The sequence below is a fragment of the Barbus barbus genome, assembly GCF_936440315.1.
Source record: "Barbus barbus genome assembly, chromosome: 14".
In the NCBI taxonomy this organism is placed as follows: Eukaryota; Metazoa; Chordata; class Actinopteri; order Cypriniformes; family Cyprinidae; genus Barbus; species Barbus barbus.
This window is the reverse complement of record NC_136742.1, coordinates 32,502,405-32,527,255: the sequence shown is the minus strand read 5'-3', so window position 1 is coordinate 32,527,255 and position 24,851 is coordinate 32,502,405. Positions and strand designations below refer to the sequence as shown.

General features: G+C 39.7%; 1 protein-coding gene across 2 annotated transcripts in view; it reads left to right on the top strand.

The window, feature by feature from the left end:
* LOC306879857 (1-phosphatidylinositol 4,5-bisphosphate phosphodiesterase beta-4-like) overlaps positions 1-24,851 on the top strand; it is a 109,091-nt gene that overhangs the window by 32,204 nt on the left and 52,036 nt on the right. For both annotated transcript variants that reach the window (XM_079433075.1, XM_079433076.1), the window contains exons 8-18: positions 6,192-6,245; positions 6,334-6,415; positions 7,040-7,140; positions 7,449-7,506; positions 8,929-9,037; positions 12,062-12,272; positions 18,303-18,396; positions 19,212-19,291; positions 19,383-19,467; positions 19,632-19,722; positions 21,939-22,028. In XM_079433075.1, coding sequence (XP_079289201.1) covers positions 6,192-6,245; positions 6,334-6,415; positions 7,040-7,140; positions 7,449-7,506; positions 8,929-9,037; positions 12,062-12,272; positions 18,303-18,396; positions 19,212-19,291; positions 19,383-19,467; positions 19,632-19,722; positions 21,939-22,028 — 1,055 coding nt within the window. The remainder of the gene's footprint in view (positions 1-6,191; positions 6,246-6,333; positions 6,416-7,039; positions 7,141-7,448; positions 7,507-8,928; positions 9,038-12,061; positions 12,273-18,302; positions 18,397-19,211; positions 19,292-19,382; positions 19,468-19,631; positions 19,723-21,938; positions 22,029-24,851) is intronic.

The following is a 24,851-nucleotide window of genomic DNA, read 5'->3' as shown; positions in this document are numbered from 1 at the left end:
TATCTTATGGCACAATTGGGAAATTCTGTATGTTGTCTGAGCGTTGGCATCCTCTGAGGTCCTCTGAGGGGTTGGCATCATCTTTTCTCAGGTGTTCGGTCATCTCAGATCATTTAAGGGTTGGATCCAGACTGAAGCTTCTGTCATTCCTAGTTACCACGGGATGTTAATCAACAGAGAAACAAATAGCGACATAATTAGCGTAGCTGCTGTTCCATCTAAGCAAAAATGATTTGTTCAACCCAAGCTAAAGAATAATAATAATGTACATTTGATCAGATGTAACTGCAGTACAAGATTATAAGATGCATTATGTGAATGCTTGGCTAAAGAGATGTGTCTTTAATCTAGATTTAAACAGAGAGAGTGTGTCTGAACCCTGAACGTTATCAGGAAGGCTATTCCAGCGTTTGGGAGCCAAATGTGAAAAAGCTCTACCTCCTTTAGTGGACTTTGCTATCCTAGGTACTACCAAAAGTCCAGAGTTTTGCGACCTTAGGGAGCGGGTTGGATTGTAGCGTGGTAGAAGACAAGTTAGGTACGCAGCAGCTAAACCATTTAGGGCCTTATAGGCAAGTAATAATATTTTGTAAATGATACGGAACTGAATAGGTAACCAGTGCAGAGACTGTAAAATTGGAGTAATATGATCATATTTTCTTGACCTGGTAAGAACTCAAAATCTGTATTTTGGACTACAGATAGTCCAAAATAGTCAGCATTTTGGACTATCTGTAGCTTGTTTATTGAAGATGCAGGACAACCAGCTAGCAGTGCATTACAATAGTCCAGTCTAGAGGTCATGAATGCATGAACTAGCTTTTCTGCATCAGAAACAGTGAGCATGTTTCGAAACTTGATGGAAGAATGCTGTTTTTGTAACATGGGAAATATGATTTTCAAAGGACAAGTTGCTGTCTAAAATAACACCCAGATTTTTGACTTTAGAGGACGTGACAGTGCATCCGTCTAGTTGCAAATTGTAATCCAAGAGATTCTGTGTACTGTTTATTTTGGTCCAATAAGTAATATCAGTGATGTCATCATCCAGTTCAGTTTAAATAGTGTCTTTTCAATCAGGTCGATGATATCGCTGGAAATGAAGTGTCCCCAACTAAGCAAGCCAGAAGCGACAGAAGCAAGGAACCAAAACTCCATCGGTGACAGAATGGAGAAAAAAAACCTTGGGAGAAACCAGGCTCAGTCGGGGGGCCAGTTCTCCTCTGGCCAAACGAACCAGCAGTTCAATTCCAACTGCAGCAAAGTCTGATTGTAAGGGCTCAACTGGTTCCAGTGGTCTTTCCCGATGGCGGTCTAAGTGGCGGGGTCCTCACTGGGGATCTGTCTCTGGCGCTCATCTCGGTGTCCTGGTCTCCACTGACGTTCAGGGCTGTAGAGGTCGTCTCTGGGTGCTGATCCACCATCTGATCTGGATACGGACTGGATCTGGTGACTGCAGTGACCATCTGGGCTGGATACGAACCGGATCGGGTGGCTACGGTGACTGGGGATATGTCCCCCCGGGGCTCATCCAGGTGTTCGGCCTCCGCCGACGATCAGGGCCACATACATCTCCCGGCGCTGATCCACCATCTGATCCGGACACGGACTGAGAATCAGAATAGAAACAGACAAATATTACCATTCTTCTTATGATGTAACGAGTACATCATATGTTATGGGGAGTGTTCCCGATTCCGGTTGATCTAATTAATGCAGCCTAACAATCCTTTAATGGATTTGAATAATATAAGTGTATTAGTGTGCTATGTGTAAACCAGGTTAAAGGAATGTGTCTTTAATCTAGATTTAAACTGACAGAGTGTGTCCGCCTCCCGAACAGTACTAGGTAGATTGTTCCAGAGTTTGGGTGCTGAATAGGAAAAGGATCTGCCGCCCGCAATCGATTTTGATATTCAAGGTATTATCAAACGGCCAGAGTTTGGAGAACGCAGCAGACGTGGAGGACTATAATGTGATAAGAGCTCGCTCAAGTACTGAGGAGCTAAGCCATTCAGGGCTTTATAAGTAATTAACAAGATTTTAAAATCTATACAATGTTTGATGGGGCATAGGTCGCAATTTAGATATGTTTTTGAGATGGAAAAACGCAGTTTTACAGATGCTAGAAACATGGCTTTCAAATGAAAGACTGCTATCAAACAGCACACCTAGGTTCCTAACTGATGAAGATGAATTGACAGAGCAGCCGTCAAGTGTTAGATAGTGTTCTAGGTTATTACATGTGGGGTTTTTAGGTCCGATAATTAACACTTCTGTTTTTTCCGAATTTAGCAGTAAGAAGTTACTCGTCATCCAGTTTTTTATATTGACTATGCATTCTGTTAGTTTCTCAATTTGGTGTGTTTCACCGGGCCGCAAAGAAATATAGAGCTGAGTATCATCAGCATAACAGTGAAAACTAACACCATGTCTCCTGATAATTTCTCCCAAGGGTAACATGTAAAGCGTGAAAAGTAACGGCCCTAGTACTGAGCCTTGAGGTACTCCGTACTGCACTTGTGATCGATATGATACCTCTTCATTCACTGCTACGAACTGATGGCGGTCAGATAAGTACGATTTGAACCATGCTAATGCACTTCCACTAATGCCAACAAAGTGTTCTAGTCTATTCAAAAGAATGTTGTGGTTGATAGTGTCGAATGCAGCGCTAAGATCCAGTAGAACTAATAAAGAGATAGAACCACGATCAGATGATAGAAGCAGGTCATTTGTAACTCTAATGAGAGCAGTCTCAGTACTATGATACGGTCTAAATCCTGACTGGAATTCCTCACAGATACTATTTTTCTCTAAGAAGGAATATAATTCCGAGGATACTACCTTTTCTAGTATCTTTGACAGAAAAGGGAGATTTGAGATCGGTCTGTAATTAACTAAATCTTTGGGGTCAAGTTGTGTTTTTTTTTAATGAGAGGCTTAATTACAGCCAATTTGAAGTTTTTGGGGACATATCCTAATGACAATGACGAATTAATAATAGCCAAAAGAGGATCTATGACTTCTGGAAGCAGCTCTTTTAGTAGTTTAGATGGAATAGGGTCTAACATACATGTTGTTGGTTTAGCTGATTTAACAAGTTTATACAATTCTTCCTCTCCTATAGTAGAGAATGAGTGAAATTGTTCCTCAGGGGATCTATAGTGCACTATCTGATGCGATATTGTAGCTGACGGCTGCATGGTTACAATTTTATCTCTGATAGAATCGATCTTAGAAGTAGTTCATAAAGTCATTACTGCTGTGCTTTTGGGAAATGCCAACTCCTGTTGATGCTATATTTTTCGTTAATTTAGTGACTGTACTGAATAAATACTGGGGGTTATGTTTGTTTTCTTCTAGAAGAGACGAAAAGTAATCAGATCTAGCCGTTTTTAATGCTTTTCTGTAGGATAGTGAAGTGAAGTGAAGTGACATACTGCCAAGTATGGTGACCCACACTCGGAATTCGTGCTCTGCATTTAACCCATCCAACGTGCACACACACACACAGCAGTGAACACACACACACAGCAGTGAACACACACACACACACACACACCCGGAGCAGTGGGCAGCCATTTATGCTGCGGCGCCCGGGGAGCAGTTGGGGGTTCGGTGTCTTGCTCAAGGGCACCTCAGTCGTGGTATTGAGGGTGGAGAGAGTGCTGGACATTCACTCCCCCCACCTACAATCCCTGCCGGCCCGAGACTCGAACCCGCAACCTTTGGATTACGAGTCCGACTCGCTAACCATTAGGCCACGACTTCCCCTAAAGATAGAGTATTTTCCCGCCAGTCTATACGAAATACCTCTAGTTTTGTTTTCCTCCAGCTGCGCTCCATTTTCTGGGCTGCTCTCTTTAAGGTGCGAGTGTGCTCATTATACCACGGAGTCAGACTGTTTTCTTTGATCTTCCTTAAGCGTAAAGGAGCAACTGTATCTAAAGTGCTAGAAAAGAGAGAGTCCATAGTTTCTGTTACATCAAGTTTTTCTGCACTGTTGGATGTGCTGAGGAATTGAGATAAATCAGGAAGATTACTTACAAAGCAGTCTTTTGTGGTAAAAGTGATGGTTCTTACCATACTTGTAACAAGGAGTAGAATTTACAGTTTTAGCTATATGGAGTTTACACAAGACTAGATAATGATCTGAGATATCATCGCTTTGCTGCAGAATTTCAACACCACTAACATCAATTCCATGTGACAGTATTAAATATAGAGTATGATTTCGACAATGAGTAGGTCCGGAAACGTGTTGTCTAACCCCAATAGAGTTCAGAATGTCTATGAATGCTGATCCTAATGCATCTTTTTCATTATCGACATGGATATTAAAATCACCATCTGCAGCCAGTACTAACTCAGATAGAAAATCAGCAAATTCTTTAATAAAGTCTGTATGGTGCCCTGGTGGCCTGTATACAGTAGCCAGTACAAACATCACAGGGGATTTATCATTAACACCTGTTTCTCTAGATAATGTTATACGCAGCACCATAACTTCAAACGAGTTATACTTAAAGCCTGCCCTCCGAGAAATACTGAGAATATTGCTATAAATTGTAGCAACACCTCCCCCTTTACCTTTCGGACATGGCTCATTTTTATAGCAGTAATCTTGGGGGGTAGACTCATTTAAAGTAATGCATTCATCTGATTTTAGCCATTTTTCTGTCAAACAGAGCAAATCTAGATTATTATCATTGATCAAATCATTTACAAAAAGTGCTTTTGTAGAAAGGGACCTGATATTCAGTAAGCCAAGCTTTATCAATTGTTTCTCTGTATTGTAAACATTTTTTATTTGTTGGACATCAATTAAATTGTTACTCTTAATTTGGTTTGGATGTTTTCTGTATTTTCTAGTTCGGGGAACAGACACAGTCTCTATAGTGTGATATCTAGGTGAAAGAGTCTCTATGTGCTGAGAATTAACTGACTTCTGTGACGTGAGCCGGCTAGCAGACGGTCGGTTTAGCCAGTCTGTCTGCTTCCTGACCTGGGCCCCAGTTAGTCAAGTACGAACTCTAAGACTATCTGCCATATTTCTAGAGAGAAGCGTGGCACCACCCCAGGAGGGATGAACACCATCTCTTTTCAACAGGTCAGGTCTGCCCCAAAAACTCGTCCAATTGTCTATAAAGTCTATGCTATTCTGCGGGCACCACTTAGACATCCAGCCATTGAGTGAAGACAGTCTGCTATGAATCTCATCACCCCGGTAAGCAGGGAGCGGACCAGACCATATTACAGTGTCTGACATCGTACTTGCAAGTTCACACACCTCTTCAACATTATTTTTAGTGATCTCCGACTGGCGAAGTCGAACATCATTAGCGTCGACATGGAAAACAATCTTACTGAATTTACGTTTAGCATTAGTCAGCACTTTTAAATTTGCCAAGATGTCAGGTGCTCTGGCTCCCGGTAAACATTGGACTATGGTGGCTGGTGTCTCTATTTTCTTGTTCCGTACAATAGAATCGCCAATAACTAGAGCACTTTCATCAGGTTTCTCAGTGGGTGCGTCACTGAGTGGGGAGAACCTGTTTGATGTTCTATTTGGAACGGAAGAGCTGTGTTTTGACCCGCGACTAGGCCGCCTTACAGTCACAGATCTGTTTGAGATCTGTTAAAGATCTGTTTGAGATCTATTAGGGGTCTGTTTGGGATCTTTTGAAGATCTATTAAAGATCTGTTTGAGATCTGATAGAGGTCTGTTTGGGATCTTTTGAAGATCTGTTTGAGATCTGTTAAAGATCTGTTTGGGATTTTTGGAAGATCTGTTTGAGATCTGTTAGAGGTCTGTTTGAGATCTGATAAAGGTCTGTTTGGGATCTTTTAAAGATCTGTTGGAGATCTGTTAGAGGTCTGTTTGGGATCTTTTGAAGATCTATTAAAGATCTGTTAGAGGTCTGTTTGGGATCTTTTGAAGATCTATTAAAGATCTGTTGGAGATCTGTTAGAGGTCTGTTTGGGATCTTTTGAAGATCTATTAAAGATCTGTTGGAGATCTGTTAGAGGTCTGTTTGGGATCTTTTGAAGATCTGTTTGAGATCTGTTAGAGGTCTGTTTGGGATCTTTTGAAGATCTGTTTGAGATCTGTTATAACCAGATGAGAATCAGCAGGATCCATCAGATGTTTGTCTTCATAACCTTTCTTTGTCTTTCTTTCTGTCTAGTTGGATGAGACTCTCCTTCCTAACGAATGTCAATGGCAAAATACCAGTCCGAGGGTGAGTGTCTGATTCCTCTGGATCGTCTCTTTATTCTGTGATGTTTTGACTGATCTGATCTGATCTGATCTGATCTGATTTCATGCAGTATCACACGGACGTTTGGCTCGGGTAAAACGGAGAAAGGAATCTTCCAGGCGCTGAAGGAACTCGGTCTCCCCAGTGGGAAGGTCAGAAAGAGTCTTAATTCATGATGCTGCTCTTATTGTGAGTGAATCATCAGTAATGTGATTATAAAGAGAAGCACGTCTCTGGCGTTCAGATAATGTCATCTAGACTCAGTTTTATTGCCAGAAGAGTTATTTTAATATTTTTTAATATTTATTATTTTAATAATTTTTTAATATTTCTTTAGATATCGTAGTATTTTATGTATTTAGTGTTTTGTCGTTTTATGTACAATCATACATATGCATGATATTTTGAATGACCTTTTATCTTTATATTTTCAGTTCCAGTAGTTCTGCGTAACTAGGTTATTGAGTTGCTTTTATAGATGTGTTACAACATCTAAAAACCATTGAAAAATTGTTTCATCTTAATAACCTGCCAGTGCGATGAAACACTTTTATTCAAGATACGGTTCTGAAAACAGAAGATTGATTGAGTTTTAAATGGTTTTCAGCTGGAAAGTGAGACACAAAGACTGTTTAAGAGGATTTCAGTCTTCAGTCCCTCATGGATCAAACCACATCTCGTCCTACTTTTGTTAAATATCCTGTTCCCGTCACATTATAGAAGTTAAAAACGTGTCATAATGACTCTTAACCTGCTGATTTGGTTTTGCGTTGCAGAATGATGAAATCGAGCATTCGGCCTTCACCTTCGACATCTTCTATGCTCTGACGCAGAAGATCTGCCCTCGCACCGACATCGAGGAGCTCTTCAAGAAGATGTACGTCACACGCTGTTCAGTCCTCATAATTAACTAGTAATCTAGAGCCAGTACTGGATCACTAACTATGAGATGGACTCTTAACAGCTTCAGCAGTTAACATTAACCCGTGTGTTTGACTAATGGTTTATGGAGCGTCAGACGGGTGTCGTACAGATGCTTTGTGATGTCTAACTCTCTCTCTCTCTCTCTCTCTCTCTCTCTTTCTCTCTCTCTCTCTCTCTCTCTCTTTCTCTTTCTCTCTCTTTAATGGTTTTGTTTGTGTTATTATAACCAAACCCAATCTCTTCTGCTCAATTTCTTTGCAGCAACGGAGACAAAAGTGATTATTTAACCGTAGAGCAGTTAGTCAGCTTTCTGAATGAAGTAAGCTCTTTATCATCATATTAACTCTCTGTGCTCGTGTGTGTGAGAGTGTGTGTGTCTGTGTCAGTGTGAGTGAGAGTGAGAGTGTGTGTGTCTGTGTGAGTGTGTGTGTGAGTATGTGTGTGTCTGTGCTCGTGTGTGTGAGAGTGAGAGTGTGTGTGTCTGTGCTCGTGTGTGTGAGAGTGAGAGTGTGTGTGTCTGTGTGAGTGTGAGTGAGAGTGTGTGTGAGTGTGAGTGTCTGTGTGAGTGTGTGTGAGAGTGTGTGTGAGTGTCTGTGTGAGTGTGTGTGAGAGTGTGAGTGTGAGTGTGTGTGTCTGTGTCAGTGTGAGTGAGAGTATGTGTGTGAGTGTGTGTGTGTGTCTGTGCTCGTGTGTGTGAGAGTGAGTGTGTGTGTGTGTGTGTGTGTGTGAGAGTGTGAGTGTGTGTGTGTCTGTGTCAGTGTGAGTGAGTGTATATGTGTGTGTGAGTGAGTGTGAGAGAGTGTGTGTGTGTGTGTGTGAGAGTGTGTGTGTCTGTGTCAGTGTGAGTGAGAGTGTATATGTGTGTGTGTGTGTGAGTGAGTGTGAGAGAGTGTGTGTGTGTGTGTGTGAGAGTGTGTGTGTCTGTGTCAGTGTGAGTGAGAGTGTATATGTGTGTGTGTGTGTGTGTGTGAGTGTGAGAGAGTGTGTGTGTGTGTGTGTGTGAGAGTGTGTGTGTCTGTGTCAGTGTGAGTGAGAGTGTATATGTGTGTGTGTGTGTGTGTGTGTGAGTGTGAGAGAGTGTGTGTGTGTGTGAGAGTGTGTGTGTCTGTGTCAGTGTGAGTGAGAGTGTATATGTGTGTGTGTGTGTGTGTGTGAGTGAGTGTGAGAGAGTGTGTGTGTGTGTGAGAGTGTGTGTGTCTGTGTCAGTGTGAGTGAGAGTGTATATGTGTGTGTGTGTGTGTGTGTGTGTGCGTCTGCATGTCGCTCTGCTTCTGTCTGTCGGTGATCTGCTTCCTGTGATGGTGTTCCTGCGTTTGTGTTCATGTGTTTGCAAACACACGCGTGTACATGTGGATCAGATCGTTGCTGTGGGTCGTCTTGTGCTTATTGTATATTTGGTTTGCTCGTCTGCTGAACACAAACGCTCACTGTCTGTGAACTAGTTAGTGATGTTCAAGCAGGTCAGAAGTGAAGCTCAGAACGTGAGTAAACTGGCCTGATACTCGTCTCTTATCTAACATTAGATGCTGTTTCGCTCCGTCTGCTTTAATATGAGTTACTTGAAGCGAGGACGTGCTGTGTTTTATGTGGTTTTGAAAAATCTGCCCTCATAAGGGTAAAAAATACATCTGCGGATGCGCTCCGGTGGACAGAGTTAATTCTGTGGCTGTAGTTTCACAAGCAAAAAAATAAAAAATTGAGATGAACCCCTCCTCATTTCAGATGTTCGTTTTCCCTGTAGAACCAGCGGGACCCTCGACTCAACGAGATCCTCTTCCCCTTTTACGAAGCCAAACGAGTCATGCAGATCATTGAGAAGTACGAGAGAGACGCCGACTTGAAAAAGAAAGGTAAATGGAGGAGGTGTGCTGAGTGTGTAATGATCCTCTGCTGCCCTCTGGTGGCCCGGCGGCGTCAGCATTCGCTCCCAAATACAGGGTTTGTTTGACTTTAGTCATGTCCAGGTCTGGATATGTATGGAAAAAGGGAAACCGAGTATAGACAGATGTTTGTGTTTCCAGAATATTTCCCAAATTCTGTTTTCTAAAATATAACATTGATCATTTCTAAAAATACTATAAAGTGTGTAGTTACAATATTCCAATTATTATACCATTCATAGTCAGAATGTAACATGCATGTTATCAATGTTGTTAAACAGTTTATCAGATAAAAACACATATCAATTCAGCTAAAATTATCTTTAGAGTTCTGAAGAAAGTCATGTAAGACTTTTTGAACCAGAGGCTCAAAGAGGCAAAAGAACATCATAGGGGTCTGATGGAGGAAAACTTTCAAACTATGAACTCTAAAAGATTATGGGACACAATGAAAAAAGCAACTAATATGAAATTAACTAAGAAGTCCTTGCATGTTACAGATGAACTGGCAAAAGCAAATGAATTTAATTACTTTTTGGGAGGTTTGACAATTATGATTTCTCTGCTGAATGTGATTTGGTGCTTGATAATATTGCTAATGATGATGCTGATAGGTTGGTTATTGACCCTAAATCCATCACTAAGGTCTTTAAGCAAGTTAATGCAACTAAGGCCACAGGTCCAGATGGAATTTCTCCTTTTCTAATAAGAACATGTGCAGATGAACTGACATCAGCTTTTCCAGTGGTCCCTTTACTCTCATGCTGTACCAACTCTATGGAAAAAGCCAATTATTACCCCTGTTCCTAACAAATCTTGTCCACAGGAGAATAATGATTTTAGACCCATTGCCTTAACTTCTGTTGTGATGAAGTGTATGGAAAAGCTCATTGTGAGCCAATTAAAACTGGAAGTATGTCCACAGTTAGATCCCTATCAGTTCGCATATAAACGTCAAAGAGGCACTGATGATGCCATCAACAGTTTAGTGCACCTAGTGACTAAACATCTGGAGAATCCTAGGGCATATGCTAAACTGTTGTTTGTAGATTTTAGTTCGGCCTTTAACACCTTGCAGCCTCATATTCTTCTGAAAACAATGCAGCGGATGAATGTCAGTCCCCTTATTATTAAGTGGTTCTACTCCTTTCTGACCAATCGTAGCCAGCAGGTTAGGGTGAATCTAGGATTATCAGCACTGGCGCCCCACAGGGGTGTGTCAGTTCCCCAGTCCTGTTCACATTATATACTAATGAATGTACATGTAGTACTTTTAATAATTACATGATTAAGTTCTCTGACGATACAGTTATTTTAGGTCTCATATCGGAAACAGGAGGTTCAGAACTTTGTTCAGTGGTGTGATAAACATTTTCTTAGTATTAATAAAAAAAAAAAACAGTGGAGATGATGTTTGACCCCAAATCCATTGGTGACCACTTACCAGTGGTCATTAATGGTCAGAATATAGCCCAGGTGGACTCTTGCAGATATCTGGGCATTCACATTGATAATAAACTGACATGGAGTGTCCAGGTTGAAAATGTCTGCATTAGGGTCCAACAGCGATTGTATTTTCTTTGCAGGTTGAGGGTCTTTGGCGTTAACCAGAAAGTGCTGCTTCTCTTTTATCATGCTGTAATCGAGAGCATGTTGCGATACGGCATCTCAGCCTGGTTTGGAAAGCCCAGATTACGCGGCTAATACAGAGAGCCATGAAAATTATGGGAGTTAAGCAGTATCCCACACTTCAGGCTCTTTTTGAAGAAACAGTTTCTATACTGGCTCAAAAACTTATTTCAGATCCCACTCATGTCCTTCACTCTGAGTACCAGCTTCTTCCCTCGGGAAGGCGCTTCAGAGTTCCTAAGTGTAGGCTTAACCCTTTTAAGAACTCTTTTGTCCCACTGTCTATTAAAGCATTAAATAAGTTAGCTAGAGTGCTTTGTGTTGCACAATAGGTAGGGAGCAGTTTAGTGGTTCACTATATATCGTGGGGAGGGCAGAGAGGGGTTGCTGTAGGTATTAAATGTACGTAGTATGTTATTTGTGTAAAACAGCAGATATCGCATTGTATGTGTCCAACTCAAATTTCCTTCGGGACAATAAAGTTCTTATCTTATCTTATGTACATCTTGGATGGCCTGAGGATGAGTAAATTAACAACAAATGTTCTTTTTTAGGTGCTTTCAAAACGGGTCTTAAAAAGTCTTAATTCACTCTTCCACAAGTTAAGGCCTTAATAAGTTCTTAAATCAAAACAGAAAGTCTTAAATTCATAAAGTAATGGCATTAAACGTTGCATGCACTGCAAAAAGCTTTCCTGTAGCTCAAATAGTAGAGCATGGCGCTAGCAACGCCAAGGTCATGGGTTCGATTCCCAGGGAAAGCAAGAGCTGATAAAATGTAAAAACTGTAACTTGAATGCAATGTAAGTCGCTTTGGATAAAAGCATCTGCTAAATGCATAAATGTAAATGTAAAAAAGTGCTGTTCTTCCTCTGTATTTCATTATTGTTTTCCAGTACAAATATATAAACATCCTTAAATCAAATTTACTGGAGATGCAGAATGAAGAGTCTTGTTTTCTGAGAAACTGAACAAAATGAAGTGAGTTTCTGCTTAAAACAAGAACAAATATCTGTCAGTGGGGAATACAATCTTTTATTTCCTTTGAATTAAGTTGATTTTTAAATTTGTTTTAATCATAAAGTAGTTGGTTTTAATTTTATGTTAAGTGCACAGAAAACAAGACTTCATGTCGTCTTTTTGCTTCTCAAGTAAATGTATCTTGATTTAAGGATTCACTATTTTGTAAGTAATGGAGATTTGTTTTTAAAAGTGTTGCTGTTGCAAGACATTTTTGTTTCGTATTTGTTTCAATTCAGTTTATTCCTTAATTTTCTTTACTTGGTCTTAAAAAGGTCTCAACAAATCTTTACCTTCATAAAAACCTGCAGAGAAGTTCTCACCTGATCATCTTGTGTGTCTTCAGGCCGCATGTCGAGCGACGGCTTCTGCCGCTACCTGATGTCGGACGAGAACGCGCCGGTGTTTCTGGACCGTCTGGATCTGTGTCAGGAGATGGATCAGCCGCTGGCTCATTACTTAATCAGCTCGTCTCACAACACATACCTGACGGGCCGGCAGTTCGGTGGGAAGTCCTCGGTGGAGATGTACCGACAGGTGCTGCTGTCCGGATGCAGGTATGCCTTCATCTCATCCTGAACATCACTGCAAAGAAATAACTAAACCAGGGCCTAAAATTAACACTCGCTCAGCGCCAAATGTGAGGAAAAATCGGCATTGGCGAGTATATGTAACGGTGTCGGATACGTGTCAGATCCACGTCATGTGCATCAGGTTTTAAAGAGACAGCGCTGCTTTTAAAGTGAAACCTGCTGAAGTCTGTCATTGATGTAACTCAAAGATCAAAAGAAAAATAGAAATCACTCGACTGCTCTAGACACTGATTAACTTCTGTAGCTTGAATAAAGATTAATCTGTATAGTTTATGCATGTACAATTTATAGTTTGTGAAGATTGCTTTAAAATCACTAAATCATCCAAAGCAACTCCGTTATTTTTGACAGGAAAATACAACAAAGAATATAGTTTACATGTAGTGCGTCAATTCTGCATGTTTTGTAAGACTCTCTCTTCCTCTCTCTGCTCTCGTCATTCGCTCCACACTAGATGATAATAATAATAAACTTTGTTTTATATAACGCCTTTAAAAGTAGCATCTCAAAGAGCTTTACATACATGTACAAATAGGAAGTAAATAAAAAAATACATAAGTACAGGCAGTAAAAACAATCAAACAATACAAAACCAATATAATAAAACACAAAGTAATCACATAAAAGCTACCCTAAAAAAGTATATTTTAAGGGATGATTTAAAAACACTAAGAGATTCTGCATTTCTAATCTCAACGGGCAGAGAATTCCACAGTTTAGGAGCAAATGAAGAGAGCCCGATCACCCATAGTTTTAAGCCGAGCTGAACAGTTAAGAGACCAGCTTCAGAGGAGCGTAGAACACGTGTAGGTGTGTAGGGGTAAAGCTCTGACAAGTATTGAGGAGACAAATTATTCAAGGCCTTATAAGTGAGCATGAGAATTTTAAAATCAATACGAAAACTAACAGGAAGCCAGTGCAATTGTTCCAAAACAGGTGTGATGTGCTCCCTTGCACTAGTCCTAGTCAGTATTCTGGCAGCTGAATTTTGTACCAACTGTAATTTAATTAGGGTAGCTTTTGACACTCCAGCCAGCAAAGCATTACAATAATCAATACGGGAAAACACAAAAGTGTTGATTAACTTTTCGGCCACAGAAAAAGTCAACATGGGACGTTTCTGAGCAATGTTTCTGAGATGAAAAAACATTCTGGCAATGTTTCTGAGATGAAAAAAATATGTTTTGACTGTATTAAGTTGCCGTTAAATATCACCCCCAGATTTTTGCAGAGCCATCCAGACCTGTCATCAGCATAAAAGTGAAAGTTAAGACCAAGTGTTCTTAAAAATTGGCCGAGAGGAAAAAAATACTAAAAAGTCCCCAGGGCCCAAGACTGATCCCTGGGCAGAGGTGGGACCAAGTCATTGTTTTGCAAGTCACAAGTAAGTCTCGAGTCTTTGCATTCAATTCTCGAGTCAAGACAGACAAGTCCAAGTCAAGTTGCAAGTCTTCAACTTTTAGCTTCAAGTCTTAAACAAGCCACTAGTGCTCTTTGCCCAAATTAGTGTCTCAGTATTAATTACCATATCAAATGTATAGTAATTTATATCAGGAAGTCGGGTAGAGTATGTTTTACATAGTTTAATTTCATGTGAGATGGGTGCCCTTAGAAAAACTACTCCAGTTCAATTCAGGAATTGTGCCAAAATAGGACAAGCAGTGAAAAAAAACTATTTTATTAGTAACAGAATAGCAAAGACAACATAATTTCATAGAAATAACAGCTGCAATACTTTGCATGTGTGCATAAGAAGAATATATGCTTCTAGGTGTTATATCTAAGCCAATGAGCCATTATTTATAACCTCAATGAAACAGATTTAAAAACATGAACAGAAACGCAGAAAGAACTGCTACCATACTTTTACATGAGAGGAAACCTGCAGTATGGATGCAGACAAACTCATGAGGACAGTCATTCAGACATGCTGTGCTACCATTCTTTATAACTAAGAGTAACAAAGACAATGTTGTACGTTAAATGTTAAGTTTATAATATGCATACTTGATTGCTAAATTTAGGGGCTATGTGCTATACAGACTGATTTACAACACGTGAATTCAATTATTTATCCCGAAAGAAATAGAAGTGAAATGAGTGCCTGGTGAAGAAAAATGTAGTGTATTTTATAGTTATAGATTGACTACAATTCACAAATCATTTTGTGAAAGAAACAAATTCTTCAAATTGGATTTTAAATGATCATTAGGCCAATTGCTGCTTTTTTTTTCTTCAAATTATAGCAAATGTTTTTGCAATGATTAATTTTAAATCTAGCTTAAATCAAGGTTTATCTAATAATTATTTTGCACCAAACTTTAAACCTTGAAAAATAATAAAAATGGGTTTACATTTTAACCTATTATTTTGATCCTGGATTTAAGTAGCCTAATATTTGCACCATAACTTTAAACTCAGATTTAAATCTTGATTATGGATTAACTTTAAACTTAATAGAGGTTTAAATCAAATAAAATGCACATGTAATTAAAATATGCAACTGATTGAACAAAAACTGGAGATCTGACAAAAAAAAAAGGTCTTGGAGAGGTGTTTACCAATAAAAATGAAAATGAAAGCACATGGAGTTGGCAGAGCTGCAAGCAAATCATGTCATTTTTTTATCTCGGTTCTTTTGTTGTAAGCTATGCTATTACTTCATTAATTTATACTAGCATATACTGTATATCAAGCGCTCCCTGAACGCAGTCTCTGGCTTATTGCCAGTCAAGCGCAAGCACGCTGCACCCGTCTAGAGTGATAACGACGCTGATCTGATCGTAAAGTCTTTCCGAGTCAAGTCTCGAGTCCACTCTCCTGCCCCTGGAGAACACCAGAGTGCACCACACCGACTTCAGACCTGCAACCACCCATCACAACAAGCTGCTTGCGATCAGAGAGATGGGACTTAAACCACTTCAGTGCAGAATCAGAAACTCCAAAGACAGTCTCTAAACGGGTGATTAAAATAGAGTGATCTATAGTGTCAAAAGCGGCACTAAGATCAGGAAGAATCAGTGTAGATTGACGGCCAGAATCAGAAGCATTAGCAAGTCATTGGTGAGCTTAACTAAAGCGGTTCAGTACTGTGGAGTTTACGGTCTCCAGACTGAAGTGGCTCTAAAAGATTGTTAGAAGAAAGATGAGAAAGCAATTGAGAAGTCACAGTTTGTTGTAAAATTTTGGCAAGGAATGGAAGATTAGAGATGGGACGAAAATGATTCAGGTTATCAAAGTCCATGTTGTTAGTGTTTGGTACAGGGGTGACAGCGGCAACTTAAGTGCAGCTGGCACAACACCAGTGCACAAAGAGCCATTGATAATACTCAGAACACCCGGACATTTGATTTAGGGAATCAAAACATGATTTAAACAGACAAGAAGGAACAGATCAACTCTAGAAGACGTAGCTTTCATTTTCAACTAAAGTTCATGGTACGTCAAACACAGGTGCGCTGCATCCATTCAGATGAACTGAAAAATAGCACAGATCGCCTGACAGAGAGTGAAACTCTGAAGAGTGTTCGGAGAGTGAGAATATTTCTGTGCTAAACTAATACTTAGCCTCCAACTCACACACTGGCGACAATTGATTAGCCATTGGTTAATATTAGACATCATTTAGTCGCCAGAGTGAAGATTAGTCACATGATTTACTCACATTATAGAGGGTTGGACGAGCTGTTTCAAGGGGTGGGTCCTTTAATGCTTGTCAGTAATCAGCCAGTGTTATGATTGGCTAACGTCACTGAAACACTATCAACACTATTGTGAGTGTTTTTACAACATGATCCAAATAAACCGGTTCTTTCCAAATCATTTACTTACGGTTAGTTCCACTTCATCTTTCACCAAATGTTTGTTTGTGACTCTCCATGACACGATCCGGGACGCCATTATAATAAACTATAAACACTATAAACTACTAAACACGTCAAAGCGAACAATCTTTCACTCATGTGTCCTGACGACAGACTCATATCCGTTTACTGTATCCAGTGCAGACAAGAGAGCGCAGTGATTGCGATTTCTATTTGCTTTTGACTCGAAGCGACACTCGCAGTCAGCGTAATCAAGTAAATGCCAGTGGGCGGGGCCTACGGGGAGAAGAAGACTATTCGCTGATGTGCTGCTCTGGAGGTGGAGTTTGCACCCCTGTGACATCATCTTGCCCCTCGGAGCCAAACGAGCCATTTTTGGAGCTTGATGAAATAAATGCTTATAATGAGGAGGAGGTTTTAATCTATGAAGGTTGCAGGATGTTTTATTAGTACAAAGACCTCTTACAGGTACATCTCAAAAAATTAGAATATCATGAAGAAGGTCAATATTTTTTGTCACTCATTTCAGAAAGTGAAACCCATATATTATATAAATTCATTACACATAGAGTGAAATATTTCAAGCCTTTATTTCTTGAAATTTTGATGATTATGGCTTACAGATAATGAAAACCCAAAATTCAGTGTCTCAGAAAATTAGAATATTACATAAGATCAATATCAAAAAGGATATTTTAAACAGAAATGTCTGGCTTCTGAAAAGTATGTTCATTTCTGTGTACTCAATACTTGGTTGGGCCTCCTTTTGCTTTAATTACTGCATCAATGCAGCGTGGCATGGAGGCAATCAGCCTGTGGCACTGCTCAGGTGTAATGGAAGCCCAGGTTGCTTTGATAGCGTCCTTCAGGTCATCTGCATTGTTGGGTCTGGTGTCTCTCATCTTCCTCTTGACAATACCTCAGAGATTCTCTATGGGGTTCAGGTCAGGAGAGTTTGCTGGCCAATCAAGTACAGTAACACCATGGTCATTGAACCAGCTTTTGGTACCTTTGGCAGTGTGGGCAGGTGCCAAGTCCTGCTGGAAAATGAAATCTGCATCTCCATAAAGCTTGTCAGCAGAAGGAAGCATGAAGTGCTCTAAAATGTCCTGAGAGATGGCTGCGTTGACTGTGGACTTCAGAAAACACAGTGGACCAACACCAGCAGATGACATGCAGCCCAAATCATCTCTGACTGTGGAAACTTCACACTGGACTTCAAGCAACATGGATTCTGTGCCTCTCCACTCTTCCTCCAGACTCTGGGACCTTGATTTCCAAATGAAATGCAAAATTGACTTTCATCTGAAAAGAGGGCTTTGGAGCACTGAGCAACAGTCCAGTTCTTGTTCTCCACAGCCCAGGTAAGACGCTTCTGACGTTGTCTCTGGTTCAGAAGTGGCTTGGTAGCTCTTTTCCTGAAGACGTCTGAGCGTGGAGACTCTTGATGCACTGACTCCAGCTTCAGTCCACTCCTTCTGAAGCTCTCACAAGTGTTTGAATCAGCTTTGCTTGACAGTATTCTCAAGCTTGCGGTCATCCCTGTTGCTTGTGCACCTTTTCCTACCCAAATTCTTCCTTCCAGTCAACTTTGCATTTAATATGCTTTGATACAGCACTCTGTAAACAGCCACAGCTTTCAGTAATGACCCTCTGTGACTTACCCTCTTTGTGGAGGACGTCAGTGTTCATCTTCTGGATCATTGCCAAGTCAGCAGTCTTCTCCATTATTGTGGTTTCAAAGAACAAGAGATACCCTGAATTTATACTGTAGAGATGGTCATTAATTGCAACTCAAATGTAAATATTCTAATATTTTGAGATACTGATTTTTGACTTTCATGAGCTGTAAGCTCTAATCATCAAAATTAAAACAAAAAAACTTTTGAAATGTTTTACTTTACATTTAATGAATCTAAAATATATGAAACTTTTTGAAATGTTACAAGAAAAAATGTACTTTTTCACGATCTTCTAATTTTTTTAGATGTACCAGTATATGCCAAAAGATCAAGGAAAATTTTAATGTTGTTACTGTAATTAATCATGACTCAATAGCGAGCGCATGGAAAGGTGCATTAGCTCACATTAGCTCTCGTTTGCTCAGGGTTCAGCGTGTCGTCGCTTTAATGCTTGTGTGTGTGTGTGTGTGTGTGTGTGTGTGTGTCAGGTGTGTGGAGCTGGACTGCTGGGATGGTAAAGGTGAGGATCAGGAGCCCATCATCACTCATGGGAAGGCCATGTGCACAGATATCTTGTTCAAGGTGAGGTCAAATCAAACATCACGTCACTGCAGCTGCGCACAGATCTCAATACATGCTTTAGTTTCAAGTAGCAAAAACAGACAAATATTATTTGACATTATTAGTCGATATGCAAATAAAACCGTGTCTCATCCAATCAGTTTTCAGTTTATTTGTAATGAATCTTTTTTTTCACAACCGTGTTACACGCCACTGATGAAATTTACCCGCATTTGGCTCGTTGGCGGGTGTTAATGTCAAGCCCTGAGTGTATTTATTTTTCCAGGCCTCTTTATTTCAAATAAATAAGCCATTTTTGATTGAATTTCCAGGAATGATAACTGTATCATTGTTGCAGTGTTTTTGTTCAGCAGTAGTTTCTGTTACAATGGTAATTTGACACATGTGACCTCAAAACCAGTCATAAGGGTCAATGTATCTTTCCATTGATGTATGGTTTGTTATGATAATAAAAGGACAATATTTGTCTGAGATACAACTATTAGAAAATCTGGAATCTGAGGGAGCAAAAAAATCTAAATATTGAGAAAATCTCCTTTAAAGTTGTTCAAATGAAGTTCTTAGCAATGCATATTACTAATCAAAAATGAAGTTTTGATATATTTATGGTAGGAAATGTACTAAATATCTTGATGGAACATGATCTTAATATCCTAATGATTTTTGTCATAAAAGAGAAATGTATAATTTTGATCCATACAATGTATTGTTGTCTATTGCTACAGATATACCTGTGTTACTCATGACTGCTTTTGTGCTCCAGGGACACATATTATTCTGCTTGTCTTGTGTCTCTTTGTTTGTTTGTGTAACAGGATGTAATTCAAGCCATAAAGGAAACGGCGTTTGTAACGTCTGAATATCCCGTCATTCTGTCGTTTGAGAACCACTGCAGGTAAAACGTGCCGCATGATCGCTCTCAGCCTCGTGTTGGTCTGTGGCGGCGTTCACAGCTGTGTGTGTGTGTGTGTGTGTGTATGTTGCAGTAAAACGCAGCAGTATAAGATGGCCAAGTACTGCGAGGAGATCTTCGGAGAGCTGTTGCTGAAGCTGCCGCTGGAGGGATTCCCAGTACGTGACCTATTCCCCCGCACACAAATCCAGACCAGACCTGCTTTAGTCTGCGTGGAAAATGTAGTCCACTGAAGCATCTCCTCTCTTTTCTCATGGGTGTTTGCGGCATCACACAGGAGGAGTTTCTGCTTCTCTCACGGACGTCTGTGCTTGTGTTTCAGATCGAAGCCGGGCAGCAGCTGCCGTCGCCCAACGACCTCAAGCGCAAAATACTCATCAAAAACAAGCGCTTGAAGTCTGAAGTGGAGCAGAGTACGTACAAACACGGCTCCATCTTTGAAAATATCTCCCGTTACACAGGGTTGCTATAAAGATTATAATTAATGAAATCCACTGTAACATTAAAAGAAACAAATGTTTTAAAAAAGAGCTGAAATAGCAAATCTTATCATCTGTGACCCTGCAGCACAAAAGCAGTCATCAGTAACACAGGTATATTTGTAGCAATAGCCAACAATACATTGTATGGATCAAAATTATACATTTCTCTTTTATGACAAAAATCATTAGGATATTAAGATCATGTTCCATGAAGATATTTAGTAAATCTCCTACCATAAATATATCAAAACTTAATTTATGATTAGTAATATGCATTGCTAAGAACTTCATTTGAACAACTTTAAAGGAGATTTTCTCAATATTTAGATTTTTTTGCTCCCTCAGATTCCAGATTTTCTAATAGTTGTATCTCAGACAAATATTGTCCTATCATAACAAACCATACATCAATGGAAAGATTATTTATTCAGCTTTCAGATGATGTATACATCTCAATTTCACAAAATGGACCCTTATGACTGGTTTTGTGCTCCAGGGTCACAAATGATGATTATCAGATTTAAATCTGTGTGTTTGACAGTGAAGCGTGTCATGTGTTCATTTACTCGTGCAGCTGATAACAGTGTGTTTTCACAGTAAACGCTGCTTCTCATGAGCTCGCACTGTGAGTTTAATGTGCTTTTGAGAATGTATTGTGAAGTAGCTTCACTTTAGTGAATGTTTGTCTCAGCAGCATTGATGCACAATGTCATATTTCAGTTCAAATCGCAATATATGACCAAATAATCACAATATAAGTCGTGCAGCCCTCTGAATATTCAGCACTGTGCTACTGACACTTTTCTAGGTCTCATATTCGCAATCACAAAAGTACATTATTTGCATCTGCTTTATAGGGGCCTTGCCGTTTAAACGTTTCATTCACGCGCTGGTCTGACATGCACTATTTTCTGAGCAAATACACCCAAAGCACGTGCACGAAAAAGTCTGTCAAACAGCGCCTGATTACTGAACTAACTTATCTTTTGCGCTAATACTGTCAAACACACAAGGTTTACATACAGACTCAGTTGGTTATCTCTAAAATGAAAGTAAATAGTTAAGAGAGAAACAGATGCGTGCCTGTACTGTATATTAGATGCGTGCAGCTCTTAAAGGGACAGGACACTAAACATGCTGTCGACTGTCATTAAAGGGATAGTTCACCCTAAAATTTAATTTCTGTCATTATTTACTCACTCACATGTTGTCCCAAACCTCTATTAATTTCTTGTGCTGAACCCAAAATAAGATATTTTGGAGAATCTGGGTAACCAAACAGTTGCTGGTCCTCCTTGACTTTAACAGTAGGAATAAAAATCCTATGGAAGTCACTGAGGACCAGCAACTGATTGGTTTTCCACCTTCTTCAAAAGAGCATTTATGTTCAGCAGAAGAAAGAAACTCATTCAGGTTTAAAACTACTTTTCAGTAAATGATGCTATAAAAATAACACAATTTTTTATGTTTGGGTGAATTATTCCTTTATGTTAATAAAACACCAAACACAAAGAGGAAAATCACTCACTACTCTTGACTTGAAAACTTTATATAGTGTTTTATTTTTATATTTGTTCATTCAGTTTCTTGAATGCTCTGCTAAATACACCTATTGTACCTGAAAATAAAACACTGTTTATTTTGTTTGTATATTGTGTGTATTAGTAATGTGTATCTTTGTTCTCATTTTTTAATAACAAATATAAAATAATGACAAAGATTTTTATCTTCACCCACTTTGGCCTAAATATCAACCATCCTTTTTTAAGTATGTTGTTACCTTAAAAGGCTGTCTTTATAATCGGGAAATTAGTTTAGCTGTAATGCTCAAACAACTTGCAAAATAGAAAAACCAACATGGCAAAGAATCGTGATAAAATCGTGATATTTCTAAAAAAGAAAAATCGTGATATGATATGATATTTTCGCCATATCGCCCACCCAGCCCAATCCATCCACAGCCATACCCCCCCCGGGTCCACGATTGTGCATTGGCCCCTAACCCTCCGGAGGCACAGCCTTGATAAATACATGTCAGTTTAAATAATGTCATTGTGTCTTTTCACTTAACTTCATTTGTTAAACTTCATTGAAATTAAGTATGAGTGATTAATGTGTGTGTGTGTGTGTGTGTGTGTGTGTTACAGAGCAGCTGGAGTCGTTTAAGAAGCACATGGAGGCTGGAGAGATGAGCATACAGACCGGAGAAGATGAGAACGAAGACGATCTGGACAGCGGTAAACACACACACACACGTTGGGTTTCCATGTTTATGGTTTCATCCCTTAGGCGTAATGGTTTTTCTACTGTACAAACTGTATTTTCTATCGCCCTACACCTAAACCTACCCCTTACAGGAAACTTTCTGCATTTTTACTTTCTCAAAAAACCTAATTCTGTGTGGTTTATAAGCTTGTTTCACCATGGGGACCTCTGTTTAGTCATGGAAATTTATTTCACAAATCTCTGTATAACAGAATATGTTTAATCAGGATCTGAATTGCGGTGCAGGATTTTACGCATCTATTGCATAGTTTTACTCATTCCCACAGCTTTTGAGTTTATAATGAGGGAAATTCTGGCAAAGATTTATTCAATATAGCATGTCGGTTAGATGAGTAAATAAATCCACGCAGACTATCAGATCAAATCAGTCATTTGAAGACAGCATGAGTGATTCTTCAATTGACAGAACTAATCGGGTCATTGTTGCATCGTCACAAAAATGTATCATTTGCACATCTTTTTAAAGGGGTCCTATTATGCTCTTTTACAAAGTGTTGATTTAGTTTTGGGGGTGTACTAGAACATGTTCTCATGCTCAGTGGTCATTATTACAATACCTCTCTCCCCAGCCTGACACAAACAGCTCCATTAGTTACGGGTTTGAGGACCCGCCTTCAGAAAAACTAAATGTGTTGTGATTGGTTAGCTGTCCCAGTGCGTTGTGATTGGTCAACAGCTTAGACGGTGTTTCAGTATTGCCCCGCCCCTTGCCAAATCAGCAAGTTGGTCAATATTGCCATATCGGTTCAGACCTCGAGAATATTGAACAAGAGGAGACCGCAGAACCTTTGCCCGCACAGATATTACACAGACATGTTAAAGTGGTAACGATATAGTTGTTGTTTTTTTGGCTAAATCACATTAGATAGGATGTCAACCACATCTTACATCTTACCGCTTTACATCGGTTTTCTGTGCGCTCACAGTCATATTGAGTTATTTTTCATGCTTGTTGCGCTTAAGCGGCCAAGTACGCACAAAATGACATCAACACGGCCGTCCTGGCGAGTTTCCTCAGTTGGAGAGCACAGTTGGATTTGTCTTAAAGGTGCCATAGAATGGAAAGCTGTATTTACCTTGGCATAGTTGCATAATAAGAGTTCTGTACATGGAAATGACATACAGTGAGCCTCAAACACCTTAGTTTCCTTCTCCTTATGTAAATCTCGTGAATATAAAATAGCACTGAAAAATAGGCGAATCAGAACATAACACCGACTGTGACGCAACAGTCGGGATCACTAACAGTTACACCCCCAACATTTGCATAAACCCGCCCATGTTTGAGGCCAGCCGCCAGCCGAACCATCAGCAGTTCTGCAGGTATTGTGAAGAGACAAGCAAGGACAACAGAGAAAATGGGAGATCATGGAAATAAATGTTGTGTTCCAGGCTGTGCAGGGGATGTGGAGTGCAGGGATGGGTTGGTGTCTGTATTCAGAAAGGCACGGAAAGCAAATAACGCGTTCTAATAAAATAACACGAGCTACTAGGGCTGTCGCGATAACCACAATATCGCACCGCGCTATTGACGAGCACAACCGCAGATGAATGCAGCAACCGCGATATTTCCGTCTTTGAGCCGTCTTTTTCTTAAGGTTACACCCTTCTTGTTTTACACTTCGTGCATGTGTACTGAATATTAGTAATGATAACAATGTGTACCATGCTGATTTGTACAGAGGCTCAGTAAATTTACACTTAACAAGCCTGAACAGACAGCGAATGAGAGCGAGATCGACTGATCGCGTGCGATTACCTGCGTCTGTCCTTCAGGCTGAGTCATGTATATTTGTGAAAACAGGTTGTCATGTCCAAGGAAAGCGAAATCTGTCTTAGCATCGATGCATTGCTGGTCAGCTGAGCCTTTAAAAGTGGCGCTAAAAGTTAAAATGATTGCCACAGCGTGTTTCATTCCATCTCTCTTTGAATGAATCAGCATTTTTGAACGTGTAGTTGAACGGTTTAAAGACTCACTCAAAGACGGTCTCTTGATGAAACAATGAAACTGAACTGACTCGCAGCCCGTCCAGAAGACGCAAATATCAATAGAAAAAGTATCTTGTCAGTCAGATTTGAGAATCAGTTATATAGGCTAACAATAGACTAACGATTTTATTATCATGTTTATGTTTTATGTAGACCGTTATTTTGTCATTCTCTTCTGTTTACTTCACTTTATGTTTCAAAGCGATTTAGTTTCGGTTTCATTGGTTTCTGAATATGACCTCATTACATCGGAACACACACACAGATTATATATATATATATAAAATATGCGGTAATACCGCATACCGCGCTATTGAACCACTCAAAATTACCGCAAGGGAAATTCCTTCACCGCGACAGCCCTACGAGCTACTAAAGGGACATGGTTAGCTGCTAGCAGTAGCCTGTTACATTACAATACATAAGATTTCACTTACCACATAAACAGAGTAAGGAGATGCAACAGAAAATCACTCACTACTCTTGATTGAATCACTTCTGTAACTTTAATCTCCTTTAATTTACAGTTTATTCAGTTTTCACACTTTCTTGTACCTGAATACTACTGTTAGACCAAAATGGTTTCCAAAACACAATTCAGGTCCTTAGTTTAACTGATAATTTTGTTAAAGGGGTCATATGATGCTATTTAAAGATAAATATTTGGTGTAACAGAATATGTTGACATGCTTTAATGTTCAAAAAACACATTATTTTTCAAATACTGTACATTATTGTAGTTCCTCTATGCCCCGCCTCTCTCAAACGCATCGTTTTCAACAAAG